Source organism: Lepisma saccharinum, chromosome 8, assembly GCF_977018435.1.
Source record: "Lepisma saccharinum chromosome 8, izLepSacc3.1, whole genome shotgun sequence".
NCBI classification, from domain to species: Eukaryota; Metazoa; Arthropoda; class Insecta; order Zygentoma; family Lepismatidae; genus Lepisma; species Lepisma saccharinum.
This window is the reverse complement of record NC_139236.1, coordinates 83,239,434-83,265,072: the sequence shown is the minus strand read 5'-3', so window position 1 is coordinate 83,265,072 and position 25,639 is coordinate 83,239,434. Positions and strand designations below refer to the sequence as shown.

Below are 25,639 nucleotides of genomic sequence, written 5' to 3'. Positions count from 1 at the left end.
TTCAACATCATGTAAAGAGTATGTGTTTTGGCCATTTTGGGCACGACTGCTCTTATTTTAAAAAGCCAGCACATGAAGGCAGTTTAGTTCAAAATAGATCAGTCAACGTGATAAAGTACTCTAGTGCATTGTTTCTCAACCACCGGCCCTCGTATCAACTATACTGAGCTGCAAAAGGTTCTGATGAAATTGGTTGACAAATAACACAATCCAAGTATCATATTTGAGTTGTGAGTTTTCGTTTTTTAAATCCATTTTATGCAGAAATAGACTAATCGAGACTGGACCTACAGTTTAAAGTGGAACCTGCGCCACTATATGCCTCCACTGGGTATCAAACCCGGGATGACTTAATTACAAGGAGACAACGTTACTGCTTCGTCATTCATATTTTTATATTTGTCAACAATCCTACAAGTAATCCAACTACGTATTATTACTCTTTTTGATCATGCCAGAATTTATTTATCAATATTTAATTTCATGGGTACATGTTAATTCATGAATAAAATCTCATATACTGGAAAGGTATTTACGAGGAAAATTCCTGGGCTAAGGTTATTGACTTTAAAAAAATAAAAAAATACCGGGACATGGTTTCACGAAGGTTGAGAACCATTTCTCTAGTGTTTAGGTCTTCCCCTTATCCAGGCTGGAAAGTATGGTGTACATGGTTTGAGGTCAGTGCATATTATTTCTCAGTTTCTCATGCACAACATGCATCTCCCGAGTTTCAATAACTTGCGCAAATTTTAAAACGCGATTTACATGTAACAATGTATCTTGTTAAATTTTTTTCGGGTAACTAAAAAACTGATTAATGCAATTATATTGGTATCATCATACAAACTGAGCAAGAAACAAGTGTTGCTTGCAGCTTGTCTCTTTGGTGTGAAACTTTCGTGTCGCTTGTTGCCTGTTGGGTGTCTCTTTGGTGTGAATTCTCCCTAAGAGATACACAGAACAAATGATATTTTGTGAATCAATTTGGAGGCATTCTGTTTCCTTCCTGTACACCCAATGGTAAAAGTAATAGTGGGCAAATTGTCCATTGCCATAATCATTCAGTCTGTTTTGATTCAGTCATCATGGCCATATTTTCATATCAATTTATGGAATTATTCTAGTCCAGCCAATCTATACATCTTCTTAAGGTCTTAAGTTAATTTTAAACTAATAGTACTTGTTATTTTTATGTGCTGGGGCAGTAATTCATGTTATGGGGGATATTCAAGATATTTGTTGTATTAATTTCTAGGAATAATACATCGGAAAGTCATGTGGATTTTATAAATGTTAATATTGTTAGGCAGACAATAATAGTTTGTATAATTAGCATAATTCCTATAAAAATGTCAATAAGCAGAGGACATCTGCTTCACATCAACAGAATTCCATTCCTTAAAGCAACAGAATGTAGAATAAAAAGAAAGTACAACAGCAATGGGAAATTTCCCTACTATTATCTTTGCTGTTGGCTGTACAATTATAACTGTAACGTGTTCACTGAAATGGTACCATTGCATTCCAGAAGTTAGCTAGGAAATGTGTGGGAAAGACCAATTAATATCCATATACTGGGTGTCCCACGTAACACTGGCCTTGGCCTGCCTGTTCTGCATGGAAATGCACACGGGCCACTTTTACGTAGGACACCCAGTAGTATGGTCTATTGTAATGTTCTAAATATCGCCAGCTGAATGCTGTTTTGTTGTATCTCCACTTTTCATCGGAAATGAGTTGTTGATGTTGTTGTGTTCTGTACATATTAATGTGTCACGTTCCGAAGCGATGTATCTGAATGTCAAGTGGTGTGAATTATCAACAATAATAAAATGTTTGCGCAAATAATGTAATGTATCTAAAATCCACATACATCAAACTTCAATCAGCTCTCCTGAGAAGTTAGGGACATACGACAACATAGTATTCAGCCAGTGATATGTTAATTTCTTATTTAGCTTTGGAACAAGAACTTTAAAACTAACAATCAACTCTTGCTATTATTCTCTTCTGTTTCAATTGTTCTACTTCTAAATGTTTATTAAAGAACAAAGGAACATCAAAGAATATTCTCATAGCTTACCAAATATAACTAAGCCAATGGAAAAATTGTATACAGTTGATAACATAACAATCAATGTTATCAGTTCCTTACATCCTTGTAGGCTACCAAACTTCTATGAAGGAGCATTACATTAGTAACTTAACAATATCAAGTATTCACAGACATATTAAATACAGCTAAATCTTAACCTGCGGGAGGCAATGAGACTTGAGTTACTTCTGTGTGTAGTTTTTCATCTTCATGTAAGTTATCATTTTTTTTTTGGTCAAATATCATTTCATAAGGCATATTGCTCATACTGCCTAGAACTAGGGGAAATTTAAATGAGAGTGTGGAATATAATTGTGATCAGTCCTGTAGAAGGATAAAATCATATACAGTAGAGTCTCGTTTCTCCGACCTTCGCTTATCCGACATTCCGTATTATCCAATACCACCGGAAAAAATAATCATCAATCGGCAACAAGAACTGTAAGTTGAAGTTCCAGATCAAGCACCAACTGTTAAACTTCGCAGAATTTCACATAACGACGGAGTTAAGGCTCTAGAAACTGCAATTAAATACATTGAGCAACAAGAAGAAGCTACAGGAATCCACATAATGATGCTGCAAAGATGGCAAGACTTGGCAGCAAAGAAACGGCAATCGTCAGGAAAGCAGACTATCAAAAATTTCTTTCGATCATCACAGGTATGAACTTTTGAAGTACTGTACATACGTACTGTGTTTAAGTTCAGACAATTCTGTAACTGTAAAGGTAAAGTGTTCCCCTGTGCTTAGCACCACGCCATGAAGGCGTATAGGGAGTGTGGCGGTAACTGTAACTGTGAGTTCATATTTCCAGTTAATTTTTTTCTGTATTGTTGTAAAACATGATTACTGTATTAGGTTCGTAATGTGTAAAATTATAACATTAGTTTGACGTTTAATAGGCTTTTTCTTAACACCTCCCTATTATCCGACATTTTCGCTTATCCGACGTTCTGCCAGCCCGTTTATGTCGGATAAGCGAGACTCTACTGTACATATTATATTTTTTTTCTGACGTATAATGATGATTTTAAAATATGCAAAGTGATTCTCTATTATGTTTGTGTGTCTATGTTTGGTATAAGTTCACTTTATGCTCAGATAGGCTGGACATACAGTTTAAAGTAGGATTCAAAGCATTATGCAATGTGCCTCTACAAAAGATCAAACCTGACACCCCTTGATTACAAAGTGATAGCATTATCACTATATTATCTAAGAGGCCCCTTGTGTGTGTTATATATATATTTTAATGTTTAATATTTCTGATATCTCAAAGCCGACCTCTGTGGAGGTGTGGTTAGCACAGTGCAGTACGATGTCAGAGCTCCCAGGTTCAAATATCGTCCTGGACATGAGTGTTCTTTGTGAGTGTCCCATCATCAGTTTCATCTTATCATCACTCATCCTCATCTTTGCGATTAGCCAAAAGTGACAGAAATACGAAGTAAAATAAACCAAGTCAATCAATCAATCAACCAAACTCTCAAAGAAGCTTCTTTAATTTTAAGGGTGTTAATCTCAATCATGTAAACAACCTTTATGCAGTTTTATTGTCACATAAGATTTTAAATTTAGCTAAGATTAATTCAAAACTTCAAATCCTCAGCACATTTAATAAGGTAAACTTTCTAATTCCTAGTTCTTAACTGATTCAAACTTTAGCCAGTAACGTGCAGAAAAATATTAAAACATGTATTTGATGTAAGCTATTGAGTTTAAATTAACTAACAACATTCAGTTTTAATTTTATTTTCACATTCTTATTTTAGGATTCCAACATATTAGCTCAACATTATAACAATGAACAAAATGAATGGGCAATGAATGAACAATACCCGTATTATTTCCAAAGTGAGTAACTTTGAAAATTTCTAACATAATTTTAGGTAAAATTTCATGTTACTAATGTATGAATTCAAATACAAAATAATAATGACCAATGGTACCTTTTGCACAAAATCCACTGACATCTTTTAGGAAAGCTCTTGTATACACATGGTGTTTCACTCGGTCTCTCTCCTTATAACTTACAAATAATGGATGCAACTTCAGTGAATTTGAGGTCATACGTTGGTGTATGAGAAATATGATCATAGCAAGTGTTCAAAGTGGTTGCCATTAGCATGAAAGCATGCCTGGACATGCCTCTTCATGTTACAGAATGCCTTCACCAACACATGGGGAGTCACAGCCTCAACTTCCCTTCAAATGTTTTCTAGCAGTGCCACAAGAGTCCATGGCTTGTTGTGCATTTTGCCTTCATCATTCTTTCATTTCAGATTGTTATTTGTATTCATGAGACAAGCTCCATGGCTTACGTAAGTTAAGATTTAAGTTTCTCCAGGCAAAACAATTTACCATGTGTCAATTTTTTTATAATTATAAATCATTAATTTAAAATAGAGTTGAATACAAATATTAGAAACTAAACTATATATTTCAATTTGTGAAAAAGAATATACGAGGATAGAGTGAAAAGCTTTGAGCCTCAGATGGAAGGAGTGATGCTAGGTAGTAAAAATTTTGGAGGATATAAGGTTTGAGTTTTAGGACACCTGTGCAAACTTTTATGAAATTCACATGTTTCTTCTATTTTTTGTCAGGTTGGAAATGAATGAAGTATCAGAGAAGAGAATGGCCGACAGGGCCATGATTCGGTACCTCTGTTGACAAGGTCTCGCTGCACAGGCTGCTTTGGTCGAGTGTGGCTTCACCGCACTTCCCCATCCACCTTATTCCCCTGACCTGCCCCCGTCAATTTTTATTTTTTCCCTGCTATGAAGAATTCACTTCGAGGACGTCACTTCCACACGGACGAAGGCGGTCATTCAGAGGTGTGACTCTCAGGATAAATCATTCTACTAGATGACTGTAAACAAATTGCAGCACAGAATGCATAAGTGCATTGATCTGGGGGGTGATTATAGAGATTATGTGATTATGTAGAGAAATCATAATGTGAAACTGTAGCTCAAACACCCCTTCCCTGTGAGGCTCAAAACTTTTCACTCTTCCCTCGTAGAATGAAAGTCTATATAGTATGCCATATCTGATGGCTGATGAACCCATGTTCATGGAGAGTCACATGACAGCAACAGCTAATCTACGTTCCTTGTACTGAAGCTTCTTCTAGCGAAGGCATGGCCACTAGAAATTCTAGCAACGTGATTGGCCCTTCTTGTGCAGTGTTTCTCTCTACCTGCACACAACCATAGGCCATCATATGTGACAACATTTATAGTAAAAATCAAGAACAAAAGAGCAAATTACAGTAAATAATGCAGACAATTAAGAAAAGTGTCACTTTAGAAGTTCAGCAATAACTTCATGAAATATTTTTTTTTTTAACTCTATGCTGATAAATCATGTCATGTAGTACGTAACTATATGGAAATACATTTATAAAATATGTGTAACATGTAAATTGTATCACTAATAATTTATTTTATCATAATTATTATAGATGCACAGGAAAATTCTGTAGATGATGAACCAGAGACTGAAGGTATGTACAGTATGGTTTAACACTCCATATTAGGGATGGGACAGATTGATTAATCAGTATGTTAGTGGTGTTGGCTGATAAAGTATTTTGGCCATTTGTTGATCTATGAAAGTGTTCATAATGTTACGAATCCAATTTATTCATAACTCGTTTGTATTTCAGTGAACAAATCTGGCATTTCTTTGTAGGTTTTATTAATACTAATGTCTGGTTTATTTTCCCCAGTTTTGTGAATTTCTAAATATTAGGGATGGGAAAACATGCAATTTTGCCAGTGTCGATGAAGTACCAGTATACATTTGCTAATACTGATATTATAACAATCTGATGTAAATTACAAAATTTCCACAGTGTCGATGAAGTACCAGTATACATTTGCTAATACTGATATTATAACAATCTGATGTAAATTACAAAATTTCCATAAAGAACCTGGATGCTTCATTCTCCTCTTTGATTAATGTATGTGCCATTTGACTGCATTAGGTTTTGCTTCACGAAATGAATTTAGACATTTACTTTACAAAACCAATGCCCCTTGAAATCAAGGGGTCCCAGGTTTAATGCCCAGTGGAAGCACGTTGCAGAGTAGTTTGGAAGCTACTTTAAACTGTAGGTCCAAGGTTCGAATCCCTGCCTGGGCATGGGTGCTCTTTGTGAGTGTCCCTTGATCAATTTCATGATATCATCACTCATCCTCATCTTCACGATTAGCCAAAAGTGGCAGAAATACGAAGTAAAATAAACTTAAGTCAATCACTCAATCAAAACCCAAGACACGTACCACATGGGTTTGAATACCCTCCAACACTAAATTAGAAACTGTTTTGAGACTTTTCCATATGCAGTGACCAAACGATGTGGATATATATGTAGCTGAATTGTGGCAATACCGAATACCAGAAACTTGCTGTCGCAAGCTTGCTGGTCAATCTTTTAGCTTCCCTATATACACTATGTACCAAAAAGTAATTGGGCACCTATGATGGTGGTTAATTTAGTATCTAATTTGAATCATTTAGTATCATTTAGTGGGACCACTGTTGGTTGTTCGTGGCACAATGAACTCACAGGCATACTGTACAATACTAGACAATGAAACGCTCCCAACCTTGTGGCGTTTTTATGGAATGGACCCCTGTTACTTCCAGGATGACAATGTTAGGTGGCATGTTTCGGAGGCTACTATGCAGTGGTATGCCGACAACAATGTTCACCGATTGGTCTGGCTTGTACAGAGTCCTCATCTCAATCCCATAGAACACCTTTGGGAGGAATTGGACTGGCGGGTGAGGTCTCGGGGGATGCAGCCAAATTCCATTGTCCAATTGAGTGAGATCTTGCAAGAGGAATGGCGACACATTCCAATGGACGTCCTCCACAAACTAGTCGAGAGCATGCCTGACAGAGTGGCTGCTGTTATAGCAGCAAGAGGTGTCTCCACGAGGTTCTAACAGGGTTCGCACCACCAGACAACCATTTTGTACACGTGCCCAATTACTTTTTGATAGATAGTGTAGATAAGTATTGGGAAGTGTGACTTGGCAGCAGGCACCAGAATACTTACATTCAGTTGCGGTGATTAGAGGGAGGCATGGGGGGGGGGGGGCAGTTGTCCCTGCCCACTTTTGCTCCTGCACTATGCTAAACCTTATCTACCAAGGGAAAGTAAACTGTCTTTGCCCCCCCTCCAGTTTTGCACTTTGCCCCCCCCCCCCTAGTTTTGGAACCCAATCTCCGCCACTGCTTACATTGGACATTTTCTCTGGGGCTCCTGAGAATTGACTTGACTGACTATACCAAAGATCCAATTCCTAAGTAGTAGTAATATTTGAAACTATTACGTTTCTTGAAACTAGGAGTGAGAGGTTGAAAAATTATTCAGTTTCTAGATAATTTGATTTTGAGTTTTGCTTTAAGTCCACTTCTATGCACATATAGGCTAATCGAGACTGGACCTACAGCTTAAAGTGGGATCCGAACCACTTTGTGCTTCCACTGGGTATCGAACCTGGAACTCCTTCACTACAAGGCGATGGCATTACCACTACAGTTTGAGGCTAAATCTGTCAATAAAAAAATATATGTATGTACAATGTTTGGATTGTATGCTGTATTTCTAGTTTGGGAACTCATTTGCTGTGGGATTTATATGAGACATTTATATGTCGTATTTATGGTTTCTTCTTGCCCACCTTAATTTCAGTTGTATTGACTCACTTTCATGTTACAAAATCCAAATTCTCTGCCTGAAGATATGTTTAACTCCTTAAGTGTGGTATTTTCTGAACAAGTTGCTGCTGGAAAATGTAGGATTTTTAGTAGAATTCCGTTGAATGCAATTAACTGAAATAAACACTAATATTTGCACGCATTCTTCTTTTATGCATTTTTTTTATAGAATTGCTTTCATATTACACGACAAATGTAAATAACACAATAATACAAAAATACAATAGAACAAATCTTTCTGGTGTGGAAGCATCAAATGAATCTCAATGTCCATGTCACACACACACTTGTTGGTATTTTAAATACATATATAATTAATTATTATTTTGTTGGGGCGATAGAAAGATAATGATTAACTCATTTGGTTTTTAATATTCAATAATTTTTGTTGTTTTGCCCCTTTATCTATGAGTAGAGGCATACATATTTCATTTCTGATGAAAACACAAAATGTGAAATATTATGCTGTAATGTTCATTTTTCATGTTTCTGAAAGGTGTGAGGTGCATTTTCCTACCCTGTTTTGTCTTGAAATGATGCAAAATGAACCGCAAAATGTGAAATAGTCTTGAAATTTAGAATTTATTTACTGATGCAACACTTTCTGAAGTTTGAATTATCCTGCAATTGACAGAAAATTGATTAATTCTGCTGTAAATATTTGAGAAGCAAAAATGACTGCCTTTATACAGGAATAAACTTAATACTGTGATAACTATGCGTACATAAATGTTCCATTAGAAGGAATATGTTTTGTGTAATTGGTGCAGTTTTAAATCAAATTTAGGGTTATATTCGCAATTATAAAACCAAAATATAATTTTATCTATTGCTTTTGATCCGATTTTTCTCCACTACATCACCGAAGTTTTTTTTTTTTGAACCTGAAATTGACTCTGTTTTTGTATCAAAATTTAATTTTTTTATTTACCAAAAATATGTGCCTCTGTTTATGAGCCATGATTTGGTTTTCTCATAAATAAACTACACCACCCAAGAGCAGGCAACTTGTCTTATGTCTAACTTATATTCTCTTTCTTCTTCTTTTTTGTCTTCTTCCTCTTCCTCTTCTGTTTTTGTTTTTACTACAGCTAGCATGATAGTTAGGATCTCAATGTCTGGGCGAACATATATACATGCCACTCACAGTCGAATCTAGTTGAAGCGAAGTAGTTCTGGACCAAGGCTCGAGAGAGAAGGAAGGACTACTGAGCTTATCCTTACAGTTTAGATATAATAAGATGAATATTGTTTAATTCAAATTAAGCTGGATAAAATTGTGTTAAATGAAGAATTAATTATGGCATTAAAAGAGATACAAGACTGGATCATGATGTATATGAGCTTCTAAGCACTGAATTCATAGGAATTTCAGCTATACATAGAAAGCATATTTTTCTACTTATCACAATAGTTATTTGCATTTTACATCTACAACATAATTCTCATTACAATTATTTCAATTACATATATGTGAATCAAGTACTGAAATTATTAATCATTTTTTCCAGCTTATTATAAGAATCCACACTATGAAAAGGATGCAAAATTTGATTGGCGTGCAGGTAAATGTGTAAATATATACACTACTGATATTGGTTACAATATCCATTTAAATAATAATAAAATATGCCAATTTATAATGTAGTTTATCATTTCTGTTTTAATGGAGAGAAGACAATTTAGATGTGATTATTTAACATGAAAATAAATTTTACGCAATGATCTCTCTATTTTCAGAAAATCGTACAGTTAAATGGATTAAAAATTTATAGAAATGAAGTAATTTTTAATAATAAATATTGAGTTTGCTTAAATACATAATTTTAAAGAAAATTTGGTATTTATATTAGTCTGAAGTTTGATAGAATTGCAAATAAAGATTGATCAATTTTGTTAATGTATAAGTAAAATAATAGGTGCTAATGAAAATAATGTGCTTCATGAGTTGTAGAATAACTAAAGAGCTATTCATTTGATGAATTTTTCAACAAATAATTATTTTTTATTACTCTTTCAAGAGAGTGGGATGGGGAGAATGTTTGAGTGTACATCTCATCTGTTAGATGATTCAAAAAGGATATTTTATTTTATAATACAGTTTATGAATCTGAACTCTATAATTTTTATTTCTTATTTCTCCAGATAATTTTAGGGGCCAAAAAGAATTAAAGAACATTACACTTATTGCATACATGAAACCTAATGAAGATGAAAATGGTACAAGGTTTTCACGCATTGCATATTTAGCAGAAAATCCGCAAGGAGGATTTGTGGCAATAACTGATGAAATCCCCGAAAAGGAATATTTAGGTAAGCTTCAAATATACACATATTGGAGGACTAAGTATTCTTTACAAATTAAGTGTACTAAAATAATATAACAGTCAAAATAGGGCAAGGTTAGCATTCATTTTTAGGTTAGAAGTTGTAAAAGCAAACATGTATGCATTAGGCCTGAGCCAAAACCACTTTGAACCAACAGCAATATTGATACTTAAACCCTCACCGATACCAATCCAAACCAATTAAAATTGTGTTCAGAATATTTATACATATTAACCTATTACGAGGGCGAGCTGAAAAGTAATGCCTCCTATTTTCTTTTAACGGTGTAAAGACATTTTTAGATTTTGAGCAACCATGCACTGTACTTTTCAGACTTTCCCACTTCTCCATTCCAAGTTTCAAACTTCTATCACCATGGGTTGCTGAACTAGAGTGAGGAAAATGGCAACATGTAACCATACTATGTCGGTGCACCTGAAACTGCGTGTGGTGACTGAGCTTCTAACTGCAGAAAATGTGTCCCCCAATTGACGTTCATCAGAGAATGAAGGTTTTTTATGGCAATGAATGTGTAATGTCAGTACTGTATGATGTTGGGCTGTTCATGCTCACAATGAAAACCCCTGCTGAGAAACTCTCAACTCTCAAGAAGTTCTTTGTCTCGCAGTTTCAGTATTGTATGATGCATCAGTATTAGGGGGGATCGAAAAAAGCAAATTTTTTATGATGCTTTTGGGGTAGAGCGGAAAAGTTGCCTCTATACATAAGTAACTTCTGTTCAAAATTTCATCACCCTAGGATAATGTCTTCTGTTCTGGCAAGGGACGTGAAATTTCAAAAATTTAGTAAAATCGGCAATTTTTTTTTTTTTTTTTTTGAATTTTTTTTCAAATTTCACAGCACTTTGCGGTAGTGTGCAAAAGTTGCACCTATGTATGGTTAATTACAGTGCAAAATTTGGCGCCCCACGGATAATATGTTCTGTTCTGGCAAGGAGCCTGAAATTACCCAAAAATTGACAAATACACTGTTTTTTCATTATACTTTTAGATATAAATATGATTTATTAACAATTATGTTAGCAGCAGATTTTCCAGATTATCATTAAGCACTAATTAATGATTATTAATTAATGATTATTAATTATTAATCTTTTTTTGTTACAGGTCGTGAACTGAGCTAGCAGTGAGCAACAAAACATGGCAAAATCTTCAAAATTTTCAAAGCGAGGAGCATTAGACTGCCCAATTTTCGGATCACCGACAGATTTTGCTGGGATGCTTCCAACAAAAGAGGATGTTATTAAATGCTGCATTTACGAAAGGTGGCGTCTTGTATCTGAAACAACTGGTAACAAGGAACCCGCATTTTCTTACATCGCAGAGCAAGTTTGTGTAAAGCTGCAAATGCTGTATTCTGATGCTTCCATTCCGACAGTTTCAAAGAAACGTGTCCTTGATATGATTCATGTATATCACAAGAAATATATCGATATCAAGGCTGTTTATAAAAGAATAGAGAAAAGCATGGCAACTAAAGCAAGGGTGGAGAAGTTTAAAGAAGAATCATGCTTTCTTTTTTATATAGCAGCTTGTAAGTGCTCCACGTTTACAGACTGCAATTGCCCGAAGGAATCCAAGGTCCCCTTTAAGGAACAGACATTTCTTGCTGATCAGAGAACAAAGCGCCTAATATGCATTGGATCGCTCGATTTGCAAGAAACCAAAAAGCTCCAAGCACGTGCTGAAAGGAAGACAAAAAAAATCCTTCGTAGTTCTAAATCTACTGCGTCCTGCTCATCGCAGCCTGATGGTGATGAGCTCTCATCAACATCAACGTTATTAGAAGATGATGAGGCAATGGATGAGGATAAGGAACCTGAACCTGATGACTACGACTACAATCCCGGACCGTCGACTTCATCCTCTTCGCAAATGCGAAAGAAACTTTCAAATACCGCCTTAATAAGCCAAAGATTTGGGGTATCGCTTCAAGCCACGGCTGCCATAGCTTCTAGCGTTCTGCACGACGTAGGCCTAGTCTCTGAATCGGATACATCTTTAGTGATTGATAAGAACAAAATTGCTAGAGAAAGGTATCGAACCATGCAAGAGCTTAAAAGTGAGAGTTCGGACATTGACAATGATCATTTAACAGATCTTTACTTCGATGGCCGACGTGACAAAACATTGTCAACAGAAAAGGAGGATGATAAATACTACCAAAGAACAATTGTAGAGGAACACTATTCCTTGGTGAAACAACCAGGATCTAGCTACGTTGGTCATGTTACACCAGCTTCAGGATCAAGTCTGGCCATTGCTGAAAGTATTTACGACTATATCACAGCAGAAGTGCCCGGAGGTTTAAACCATATTCTTGTTCTATGGTGTGATGGAACGGTCGTAAATACTGGAGTTCACAATGGGGTACTGCGTCGTCTTGAACTGAAGATCGGGAGAGCTGTGCAATGGGCTGTTTGTCAACTACATTTCAACGAATTGCCTCTCCGCCACTTGTTCGAGTCCCTCGATGGTCCCACCTCCGGACCCAATTCCTACACTGGTTGCATTGGAAAATCTTTGAAGGCGTGTGAGCTGCTTCCAGTGGTAACATTTGAGCCAGTTAACTGAACCTTGCCATCAGATGATATATCCACTTTGAGTAAGGACCAGAAGTATCTGAGGGATATTGCTCTCGCCGTCAGCTCAGGCATGTGTCCTCCAGGTCTTGCTAAGCGCGATCCAGGTCCCCTAAACATGTCCCGCTGGTTGACAACAGCCAACAGGATATTAAGACTGTATGTTTCCACCACGGAACCAACAGACAACTTACGTACCATAGTAGAGTTCGTTATCAGGGTGTATGTGCCATCTTGGTTCCGCATCAAAATCCATCATTCAATTAAGGATGGAGCTCGGCATCTTTACCATTTCATTCAGTCATCCAGATACTTGTATCAAGTTAACCGCAACGTCATCGACCCAGTGATTTCTCGGAATGCTTACTTCGCATCTCCAGAAAACATTCTGCTCGCGATGCTGACTGATAAGAGAACACATATCAGAGCCCTTGGCATTCGAAGAGTCATAAAAGCACGAGAATCATGTGAGACGGTTGGACACGTTGGGATTAGAAAGTTCGATATTCCAAAAATAAACTTCGAAGCAAACGACTATATCGAACTAATTGACTGGTCGTCCAGCGAAGTAACTCCACCACCAATACTGAATGATGTGACTACAGAAGATTTGAAAAGTATGCTGAAAGAACCAATACCAATTGACTGGACTTTTACAAAGTTCCCATGCCACACACAAGCTGTGGAAAGAACAGTAAAATTGGTTACGTAGGCCTCAAAGAAAGTGTGTGGTCATAAAAAACGGGATGGATTTATTCGCTGCACTCTGAAATCGAGAAAGGCCATGCCTGAATTTAGGTGCAAGAGACAGTACAAAACCTAAAGACACATATTTTACATTATTATTACCTACAAAACACACATTTTCGTACTTTTAATTTTGAATACTTATTTCTTAATTCTTATATCTAATAGTATGCGAGTGTATGACAATTCTGGTTTATGTTTAATAAATGTTAGTTAAATAATGAAAAAACAGTGTATTTGTCGATTTTTGGGTAATTTCAGGCTCCTTGCCAGAACAGAACATATTGTCCGTGGGGCGCCAAATTTTGCACTGTAATTAACCATACATAGGTGCAACTTTTGCACACTACCGCAAAGTGCTGTGAAATTTGAAAAAAAATTCAAAAAAAAAAAAAAATTGCCGATTTTACTAAATTTTTGAAATTTCACGTCCCTTGCCAGAACAGAAGACATTATCCTAGGGTGGTGAAATTTTGAACAGAAGTTACTTATGTATAGAGGCAACTTTTCCGCTCTACCCCAAAAGCATCATAAAAAATTTGCTTTTTTCGATACCCCCTAATCAGTATTGATTCAGTCCTATCATGTATATTTCTCAGATTAAAGTAAAAAAATAATAATAAAAAAATAAATTAATTAAATACACTATTATTTCAAATAATTTTGTGTTGCATATTATCATATATTCCACATTGGTGACTGACATTAATTGCAAATATTTTCTTCTTCTCCAGAAAGAACAGCCAATGGAACAAGAGGAGTATATGCTTTCCGACAGATTGTGTATGGTAAACCCTTTGAACTCAAGGGGAGAAGGGTTGTACCTTTTGGATTAATTGAGTTCAATGGGGTGAATTCTTTTAAAGTTGATGCAAAATACAAGACAGAAGAAAATTACACAGGTATAGTGACATATAGTATCTTTCATTCCATGAAAAATCACTAGTTACTAATTAACTCTAATAACAATAAATATTTTCATTGCAGGAGGAATTATGGCTTAAAATCACTTTTACAAATGTGTATAATATTGAAATGTTCATACAAACATAACAAATATTGGTGTTTCTATTTTTGTTGATTTACATTACATTTCTGACCTTTTGGATAATTGCAACAATAATGAAGGGACACACGAAGAACACTCACGTTGAGGCTGGAAGTCAAAGTTAGTACTTTGATGGGATGTTGAGATGCATGTTAACATGGATTTGTTCTTTGGAATTGTTTGCCTGAACAACCCTATCTTCTCGATAAAGGTAAAACTATTGTTTTCATCAATGTGGTAGTCAAAATTTATTCTGAATATCTGTGTGGCATGTGGATATTGGCAGTGATCAGAACGCTACATTTTATAAGTAGCTTCGCTACAGCTACAGCTACTCTTCCAAAATGTAGCTTCGCTACAGCTGCAGCTACATTTACCAAAAAGTAGCTCGCTACGCTACTCCTGTTCGCTACTCGCTATTTCGCTACTTTTGCACTACTTCTGTATTAAAAACTTAAAACAACTATATGGCTATTCAAAAGAAGCCATAGTATGATAGTTGTACGTACTGAAAAATAGATTCTGTTATTTACTACTATGATTCCCTTCATTCTATAATTTTTATAGCAGTATTACTTCAGTTATATATTTTTAATAAAGTACCTTTGTAAGTGGCATATCAATTCAAAAAACTAGGTCTTACACGAATCCGTGATGTTCTTATTGTCATATCAAAAATATTTATGTGACATACTTCCTTTTAAATTAATTGGAAGCAGTGGCGAAGCATCCTATGAGGCCAGGAGGCCGGGCCTACCCACGCCATCACTCTTTTAAAGGTGTATTTACTTATTTCGTCAAAACACATGTGATGCAATGGAAAAGTTTGGAATTTTCATTTATGATAATTACAAAAAAATTCTAACCCTGTCCAGTATACGAACTTTCCACGGAGTGAGGCACATTTGCTGGGGCCTCTTCTCTTGACATTCTGTCGTACGGTCGTATATGCGGGAAGCCTAATCTTACGAGTACGGTACGTATGCTTATAACGTGCTCCTGAGGCCGGCCTCGCGGTGTTACCTATTAGTACGAACAGAATATCAGCAACACTGCATTTCCGCCAGGGTTGAAAATTTTTAGTGTACCGGCATTTTTTGTAAACATTAGCATGTGTTCGTGCAGAGATATTTCTATTTCATTGTACATTCTCCATATTTTGTACGAAACTTAGGTTCTCCTTCCTTTCATCGACAAGTGTAAGTGAAATTGAAAATTACGGAGTAGGTGTAGTTCTGACTTCGCTTTCTGGTCAGAGTGCTGATGGTCTTGTCGATTCACCCAACACCGTAGCGTAAATAGAAAGTCTAAAGATCTTATATGTGTAAAGTAAGTCTTCATACCAAATTATGTAAATTAATATGCTAGTTACGCCTTACATTTACAAAGTAGTTTTACTTTCACTGGAAATAGAATAATTTACTTTTATCGTGAACGGGGATTTCCTCGCTCGTTCCCTCTCTGTGAAAACTTGCCTCCTGCTCAGCACGCTACAAGGGAGTGTGGCTCGGAGCGCGAGTTTCGTGATGGTAGAGCTTTGTTTGTGATTCGTGTCTTGTGCAGCGATCAGATTTATGCAAGAAGTGCCGGACTGAAATGCAAGAACAATCGAGTTCTTAATTGAGTGAAGATGTAATCATCGGTAAGGTAGGACCCACTTTTGGTCTTTCATGTTTCCTTCTTATAACAATCATTTCTAAAATGTTTTCAACTATATTTTCCTTTGCAAGTAGCAGTGGCAAGTGACAGCAAAATATTTTTAAAAAAATCAAAGTTGTTGAAACGTTATTTAATGCGTTAACACTGTCGTTGAATAAATATTACAAGCAGACATTTTTTTATGCAGCCGACACAAGCGAAGAGGTAGGCAGTTTCGTTTACCCTGAAGGGATAACAAGAGAAGAGGGCGTTCAATGAGAATACAATGCAAGGGAAGACTTTTTTTGGGTTTAGGACAAAGGGTGTTGTGTTATGCGCGGGCCATGTCTGTTTCAGGTCTGGCGGAACAGGTCAGTGTTGTCACATTGGATTAGCAGAAAAGAGCTGAATTGCGCCTAAAAATTGGGATTCTATTCTCTCAAGCAACTACATTTATTATAACCTGTTTATATGTTACATAGTAACCTGTCGTGTTGCCGGGTCCCAAACAAGGATCCTATGTTCTATTATCACGTAAAGGTGTCTACTAACACAAGGGGTAGAACAAACTAGGATGCGAAGTATACACACTGAATGAGAGAGGTCACCTTTACTTATGTTTTTTCTTTAAAGCCCCGTGGTGGTCATCCTAACACGTTACGAAGCCAGGTGACCTAATTGTGGTCATGCCAATGTTTCCTGATCATCTTTAATTCATTCTCCATACATTCTCATCGTCACGATTAACATAGAGCAGAACAAATGAGACGAAAATATTCAAAACTTAAATTATGTTTACTTGCACATACAGGTGTCAGAAATTCATTTATCTAGAAAGCCAAGACCGGAATTAACTACAACCATTCCTTTAGTTAGACAACATATAACAAAGGTGTTTTCCTCGGTGCGAGGAAGTCTTGCTAAAAAAAACTAAGTTGGCAGCAGTAGAACATACGAAACTGACAGTCGCTGAAATTCTGTCGTCTGCTCACGGCACAAACGTCAGACTGACCCGAAAATTATGGGGGGGGGGGGTTTCCACCCCTTTTCACCTCAATTGCAAAATAAATTTAGAAAAAAAGTGATGAAGAATTGACAACAGGGCTCGAGCACTATTCGTTGGATTTTCGCGATCTCCCATGATTGGTAGTTCTTTCTGGAGGTGTGTGCATAAATCAGGGGTTGAAATAAATACAAACAAATGAAAAAAAACGAAATGAACAAAATCTATCGATGACATCTGGTGGGCGGGAGGAGAACGTCTAAGACATAATTATCGTATTGATGGCCGGTAACAACACTTTTGAAAACGTCGCGCCACAGGCAAGTAAAGAAGCGGTCTGGAGAGACATTGAACCGCTCTCCATGACATAGCCCCCATCCCTTTCTTTTTACATATTTAAGCAACTAATGGAAATTATCGCACTTTTGTGCCTACCCTGCTAGGAAATCTACGCTTCGCCACTGATTGAAAGAATATCGCATGTATCGAAATTAACTATAATGTGTTGCGCAAAATGGGAATAAGATAAAAATGTGATATTTAGCCATTTAATCTTCTTAACTTAAACAGAATGTTATTTGGGGGATGGCGGATATTTGCTCGAACCTTGAGGATAGCTGGGGAATGCTTCTAATGGTATAAATGAGAAACATGTGGAGCAATTTCTTTACGTAAGTTTTTCCATTGGAAATGCTTCCCTGACGACACAGTGAAAATTGTACTTGTCACCTTGTATTCAAAGGGCCCCAGGTGCGATACCCAGCGGAGGGTACATGGTGGTTCGTATCAGTCTCGATCAGCTGATCTGTGCATAAAGTGGACTCAACAAATACTAGGAAAGATGCCTTGTTGGGAGGATGGGAACCTCCTGCTCCCCCATTCCCCACTCTGCTCATCATTCATCATTCTTCCTCATTCTCACAATTAGTCAAAAGTGGCAGAAAACGGCCATAGATAAGAAAATGACTAAATAAACAATGCATCCTCATTGCCATGATTAGAAGAAGTTACAGAAAAGGGATGCAAAAGTAGGAAAAACCCATAAATTTGAAAACTGTATTAACAAAGAAAATTGTCATTTCTGCAGGAAAGTCAATAACTTGTATGTTCTTTTTACAATATGATAAAATATATTGAGAAAACTGATGTGTATATCCGAGTGTTCTAAACATATTGTTATTTTATAATTTGCGAACAAACATTATGACCAAAATAATTGTAATTCCAGAAACACTATCGTTCTTGTAACAATAATTTCTTGCCGGTGTGATCCTATACACTGACAATGATCAATGCAGTTAACGTACTGAACCATTGATTGCTGGCACTATTGCTTTGTCAGATTACTAGGAAATGGATCCCTCGGTTTTGCACTGTAAGTTGAGTTGTACACAGTAAATATCGATATTTTGCTGTCTGTTACATCATCGATATCCACAGGATTTGTTCCAGGGGTGGCGCAAACGGGGCATTTTTTCCTGGCGGTGTAGCAAATGAGGCATGATTCTCCCCTAAATAGCGATGCAGATAAAATAAATGGCTATTAGCCTGAATAATATTCATGTATGCCAGTTACTTATCTGGATATTAGAATTATCAGATGCTAATGAAATAAATTACGCAGATATTTATAATCTGCGTTATAAAGATATTTATAATCTAGATTATCTGTATTTGCATGTAATGGACTTTGTCTTTTTGAGTCTCTTTCAAAAGTAAGCAATATTGTCGTTTATTTTTGACGCCGTTGCCACTTTCCAAAATTACCTCAAAATGCTCAGGAAAAATGTAGCTGTAGCGAAATTTTCGCTACAACTACAGGAATTTTGTAGCTTCGCTACAGCTACAACTACAATTTTCAAAATGTAGCGCCGCTACAGCTACCGCTACAAATTTTGTAGCTAGCTACAGTAGCGACGCTACTAGTAGCGCGCTACTTCCGACCTCTGGATATTGGTCACACGTGCAGGCAGTGTGGATGAGCAGTTAACATACTCAGCTACTGAGATGCCTCACATGCACACACACACGTGTACATTGAACACACATACACGTCATAATAATGGAGAAAGATTTTTTTCTTGTTTTTTTCTCAATTGTTAGAGCGTCTCACTACCATGTTAGAGACCGGGATTTTTTCCACCTGTTCAAGCTGCTCCGGCACACACCCAGCATCATATAAAATGGGTACATGGAGGAAACTCTGGGGGGTAAAGGTGGCCTGAGGTGTGGTGCTGATCACATGACCCCCACCTTCGGCTGTGATCAAGAATGTGTGGGGCCCTAACTCCACACCCCCTATACACCTTCATAACATGATGTAAAACACTGGGGAGCACTTTACTTTTTTTTTAATTTGTTATGTACAGTCGAGAAATTCAAGAAAAAGAGAAGAAATTAACAAGTAGGCCAAGAAGTCAATAAAATGTCAAGAAATTATACTTGTGGTGAAGAATTTTTGCTATCACAATGACTGATTAATTTATTTAGTTTATTTTAATTCACTTTTACGCAGAGGCATCGCCTGAAGTGGGTTCATGGAGCACACGAACCTTCAACCGAAAATGGAAAAATTTTCAATTTCTTTTCTTTTCTGCAGAATAAAACACTACATTTCAATATACTTATTTTACAAAGCAGCTATTTTCGTTCATAAAGTCTTCACAATCCTTAAATTTTCCCAATTTCCCCCGACTGTTGACAAGAAAAGTTCACCAGGTTAGGCAGCGAGAGCCCGGGGCACCTCTGGCGCAGTGAACTCCCTCTGCTGTATTCTTCTCGTGTTCTATCTAGCTCGACGGAAGAAGCCGAAAAAAGCAAGGGGATAAACAGGGAATCTGAGCACGAGCTCTTCTGAAAGAACACTCAACAGATGGCAGCAGGTGTTCAGAGAATGCCGATAACGGCCGAGATGCAAGGTTTATTTTTCGTTTTGTTTAGCTTCTCTATTTGGGAAAAGTAAGCAGTCGTCAGAATATTATAATGTTTGCGTGTATTGTTATAGTAATTCCTAAGATCTTCGATGTTTTAGCCTAATAGCCTAGCTTTAATTTCCAATACATTTCGCCAAAAATTAAGGGCGCAAACTTCCTCAACAACAGTACAAATCATTATCGCGCATTCAAAGCCTTGCATGGCGAAGGTTTTATGATTTAAAACCCTTTATCACCAAAATGAGCAGATTTACATTTAACATCGACATTTAAAATTGTTGCTTAATCCTTCAGATAATGTAGTGAAGTCAAAAAAAAAAAAAAGATGACGAAGACACTGCTAGTGGAAACTAATATTTATCTTGGCACACATGTAAGCGAGTATAAATATTGAAAAGAAATTATAATTGTTATAAACTCCTACAGGTAAACTTTAAAACAATAATTTTAAGTTTCGCAAATTGCTTAATTGATTGATTGATTTGCTTTATTGTATTTCACTTGTTGTGCCACTTTTGGCTAATTTGCAAAGATAGGAATGAGTGATGATATGATTAATTTGATGAATGGACACTCGCAAACATCCATGCCAGGCCAGGATTCGAACCCGGGAACCCTGGTGCTTAGCACGATGTGCTAACCACGGTAGCCGGCTCGCGAATTGCAATTCGCATCATGAAGTTTGAGCATTGCCAGAGACTTACTTACCAAGCTGCTGTGAAATTACAAATGGCTATTGAAATTAAAATAAAAATAGAAATCATACATATTCGTCGATATCATGGTTAGTGGAAATGGTGGAGGTTAATTCTTAGGAACAGGCAAAATAATTTAGTAGTATAATTAATGCTATAACCAGGACGAGAAATGAAGAGCCCCCCTCAAGCAGATTTGCCTACACTTAAAACTAGCTCAACATGCCCATATGAGCTTTTTGCTCAAGTGTAGCACCCCGTATAATCCAAGATTTTTGTAAAAATGCCCTCGGGAATTTTCTGTGAAATGAAGAGCCCCCTCAGATTGATTTGTCCACACTTACAAAAGTTGCATCAGCCAGATTGTTGTCCATAAGCTTGTTAAAAATATGCTCTTTTTGATATTGTTTTGGATACACCTGAAATTAAGCCAAAAACCCACACCCACCCACAAATATTTACTTCCGGTTTAAGTTCAATTGGATACCAGGTTCAATTTGTTTATCTAATATTAAAACAATATAATATGCAGAGACCCTCTAGAATCGCTCTGTGACCCTCTTATTTCTTACATCATATGTTTACATGTTTCATATTGATTGATTCTCAGTATTTATGGTATTGAGATCAAAATGATTAATGTGCACAATTCCCGACACGGTAGCATTGAACTTTTGCTTTGCATGTTTCAAGTAATTCTCCTCTGCGTCAGTGTTTAGATCAAAGTGATTAATGTGTGCAATTTCCGAGTATTGAAGCTTTGCGTGCAAACAAAATTGCATCAGCCAGATAATTTTAATAAAAGCTCTCGGGAAATTCCTGTGAAAAATATGCCCCCTCGGAATTTCCCGTGAAAAAGCCCTCGGGAATTTCCCGTAAAAACAAAATTCACGGGAAATTCCTGTTTTTTTCTTCTCGGACTGGCTTAGGGTATATAAAGAGATTTTGCATTACATATCAGCCAGTATTATGAGAGTGGCTGAGGAGTACAGATGTGTTGTTACAGTGCTTCTCATACTACAGGCTTGTTTGTTTTAATATAAAATATTTCTTATTATTCAATTTCTGATATATTGAACAAAAGGGCTTATATTTTGAATAAAAAAATCTGATATTTGTTACATCCAGCTTGTTTGTTGTAATCCACTCATATTTAGAGTCAGGCTTATATCTGTCCCAGCCTGTTATACAAAAATCAATACATAACACAGTGTAAGGTCATTGCTTTTCTAGGACATGCATGTCTGTGCAGGCATTTGTGCTAGGTCAGTGTAGATCAATATTTATTATCTTTTTCCACTTGTAGGCCATTGGCTTTACAACCTGTCGTAGTAAGCATAGAGTTTTGATTTAAAACCCAAAAAATTTTATATAATAAACCGAGGATAAAAATTAATAATAATATTAATAATAATTAATAATATTAATATTAAGTATATACACTAAATATACAAAGCACACTGCTGAACCCAACATATTTTTTATTCAGTATAAAGTTTTGAATTGAAGCCCAGGAAATCTTATATAATAAACAACAAGAAAAATGCCAAAACAAAAATATTGTGATCAATGCAATAAAAATATATTTAGCTCTAATTGGGCTAGACACCAAAAAAATTGTGACCCAGGCAAATGCAGAACTCCCACTAAAATATGCCCTAAATGCCATAGAAAATATAGTCTGGAATATTTCACATATAAACATAAAGGTACTTGTTCTGCACAGTCATCAACATTGCCCCCACAACCATCTACATCTGGTCTGAAAAGGAAGCATGAAGCACCCGTTAATGCTGGACCGGCAAAGCAGCCACGCTATGAACCACCTATCCATAGCAGTTTTAATGGCCAACTTAGGGATTACCGGTTTGTATCAGAGCCAAGATGTGTTATTAAGAATTTTTTGAACAGTGTAAATCCTGATGTGCAGGTAATTCTAAATGCACAAAATGGCTCTTATAAGCTGTCCCTCAAATTGTTTACACAATATAAGAAACCAAATGGCACAAAATTTACACAGCCCCACATAACAGAAACTGTACCTGTATATTCAAATGCAAATTCAGACAAAATAATAAGCAGTTTGATAGCTCAATTGAATATTAAACACTCTGAATTTGCAGCAAAAGAGTCTGGATGGAGCCTATGCGGTTCTCCACACAAGTTATATGTTAATATTTCTGAATTCAGCCCATTACAAGGATCTACATATCTGCCATTACCTGCCAATATTAAAAACAAACAAGCCGTGGTTAATATAAAATATAATGATGAGAAATGCTTTTTGTGGTGTATTTTAGCTGCTTTGTATCCAGTTTCAAGGCATCCTGAGCGAATAAGTTATTACAAACAACATGAAGATGATTTCGATGAAGCAATGAAGGGCTTAGAATATCCAATGTCTGTTCAGAATATTGATAAATTTGAAAAAAAGGCCAGGGATATTAATCGTAAACAATTATCTATTAATGTATTTACTTGTTCTACTGGTCGTGGCAATTGCTTGATAGCACCTCTCAGAATCAGTACATTTGATGATGATTCTGCTGTTCCGATTGATCTGCTCTTAATTGAAGGGTATGACACACACCATTATACTCTGATACATAATCTTGAAGCTTTAGTCAGAACACAACTAGACAAATCTAATAGAATATTTAAGTTGTGCAGAAGATGTTTAACTGTATTTGATGGTCAAAAAATGGTGAATGGGGTTCAGGAAAAAAATGCAAAAATTGCTAAAAACAAGTTAATTGAGCATCTGAAATACTGTGGCAATCATAAACCTGTTCATATGGTAATGCCAATACCAAGTGAAAATACCAAATTCAAAAAGTTTGAAGCCTTGTTGGAACACCCAGCATATATAGTCTGTGATTTTGAATCAAATCTCAAACCTCTTGCATTCTGTAGCCCAGATCCTGATGAACCTTCAATTACACCATACCAGTTACATGAACCTTCTAGTTTTTTATTATGTTGTTGTACAGGATGGTGTTGTTACTAAAAAAGATTCACACTTGGGACCAGATGCCATCAAAAAATTTGCACATAGAATAGAAAATGAGTGCCATGACATAGCATCTAATATCTTATTAAAATCTAAACCTACGTTGCCTTTAACAGAGAAACAGATTGAAGATTTCAACAATGCAGAAAAATGCCCGGTATGTGATTCTGAATTTTCAGATACAAATATCAAGGTGAAACACCATTCTCATACAGATGGTAAATTCTTAATGGCCCTGTGTAATAGCTGTAATATTAAGATCCAGGGACCAAAATTTGTCCCTATATTTTGCCATGGCGCATCCAATTATGATTTTCATCATTTGATCAGGTACGAGGGGTTTGACAAGCAGAATTTAAATATTTTAGCTGAAAATGATGAGAAATATATTGCCATTAGCAAGATAATTAAAGTTAATGGTGTTCCTATTCACTTAAGATTTCTTGATTCATACAGAATTCTGTCTGCTAGCCTGGCTACACTGGCCACTCAATTATCTGATGATCAATTCAAAATCACATGTGCTTTGTTTCCAAATCAGGACCTGAAATTAATTAGGCGGAAGGGTGTATATCCATATGACTATGTTACAGATTTTTCTAAATTTGATGAGTGTTCTCTGCCACCACAACAACAGTTTTACAGCAAAATCAGAGGATCTGGAATCACTGATGAAGATTATCACCATGCCCAATTGATGTGGAACAATTTAAAATGCCAGACATTTGGTGATTATCACATGGCTTATTTAAAACTTGATGTCACTCTCTTAGCTGATATACTGCAGGCATTCAGAAAATCTTCCATGCAAAATTATAAGCTGGATCCAATGTATTTTTACAGTGCCCCAGGCCTAGCATGGGCTGCAATGTTTTTGAACACTAAAATGCAATTGGATCTGATCCAAGATCAAGATATGTATCTGTTTATGGAGCAATGTATAAGAGGAGGCATGGTGCAATGCTCTCAGAGATATGCCAGAGCAAATAACAAATATATTCCTGATTATGATCCAGCACTGCCATCAAATTATATACTGTATGTAGATGCCAACAGCCTCTATGGTTATGCTATGATGGATAAACTGCCATATGCAGGGCTTGAGTGGGTTGAAAATTTCAATATTGAAGATCTTAAGGATTTTGATGACAGTAATTATGGCCTATTCTTAGAGGTTGATCTGACAATTCCAGATAATTTACACAACAAATTTTCTGATCTGCCCCCAATTCCTGAGGTTGAGTGTTCACCTGGCTCTAAACAGAAGAAATTGATGATGACTCTGGAGCCAAAACAGGGCTATGTCATATATTACAAGAACCTCCAGTTCCTGATGAATCATGGTGTTCAAGTGACCAAAGTTGGAAAAGTTTTGAGGTTCAGGCACTCAAGATGGTTGAAGCCTTATATTGATACAAACACAGAGCTTCGAACATCTGCAATGAGCCAATTTGATAAATCTTTGTTTAAATTGATGGTCAATTCAGTGTATGGCAAAACAATTGAAAATGTCAGAAAACATACTGATGTTAAAATAATTACTGACCCCAGCCTGAGCAAAAAATTGATTCCAAAGCCTAATTTCAATTATAGAAGAATTTATGATGAAAATATGGCACTTTTTAATATGAAAAAAAAACAAAAATTAAGTTTGATAAGCCTATTTATGTAGGTGCTGTGATATTGGAATTGGCCAAATTACATATGTTAAAGCTCTATTATGATGTGTTGAAGCCTTTCTATCGTGATAATATAAAATTAATGTACATGGACACGGATAGTTTTATTCTTGATAT

General features: G+C 36.3%; 1 protein-coding gene across 3 annotated transcripts in view; it reads left to right on the top strand.

Annotated features, from left to right (window-relative positions):
* The first annotated feature begins 2,146 nt into the window (after positions 1-2,146).
* The window catches only part of LOC145991222 (uncharacterized), an 86,321-nt gene continuing 62,828 nt past the window's right edge, over positions 2,147-25,639 (top strand). For 2 of the 3 annotated variants that reach the window (XM_083127181.1, XM_083127179.1), the window contains exons 1-6: positions 2,148-2,310; positions 3,872-3,953; positions 5,566-5,607; positions 9,351-9,404; positions 9,985-10,152; positions 14,251-14,418. In XM_083127181.1, coding sequence (XP_082983307.1) covers positions 2,269-2,310; positions 3,872-3,953; positions 5,566-5,607; positions 9,351-9,404; positions 9,985-10,152; positions 14,251-14,418 — 556 coding nt within the window. In that variant the 5' untranslated portion in view covers positions 2,148-2,268. Of the gene's footprint in view, positions 2,311-3,871; positions 3,954-5,565; positions 5,608-9,350; positions 9,405-9,984; positions 10,153-14,250; positions 14,419-25,639 lie in introns of all 3 variants that reach the window. The other variant, XM_083127180.1, reaches the window with a different exon arrangement.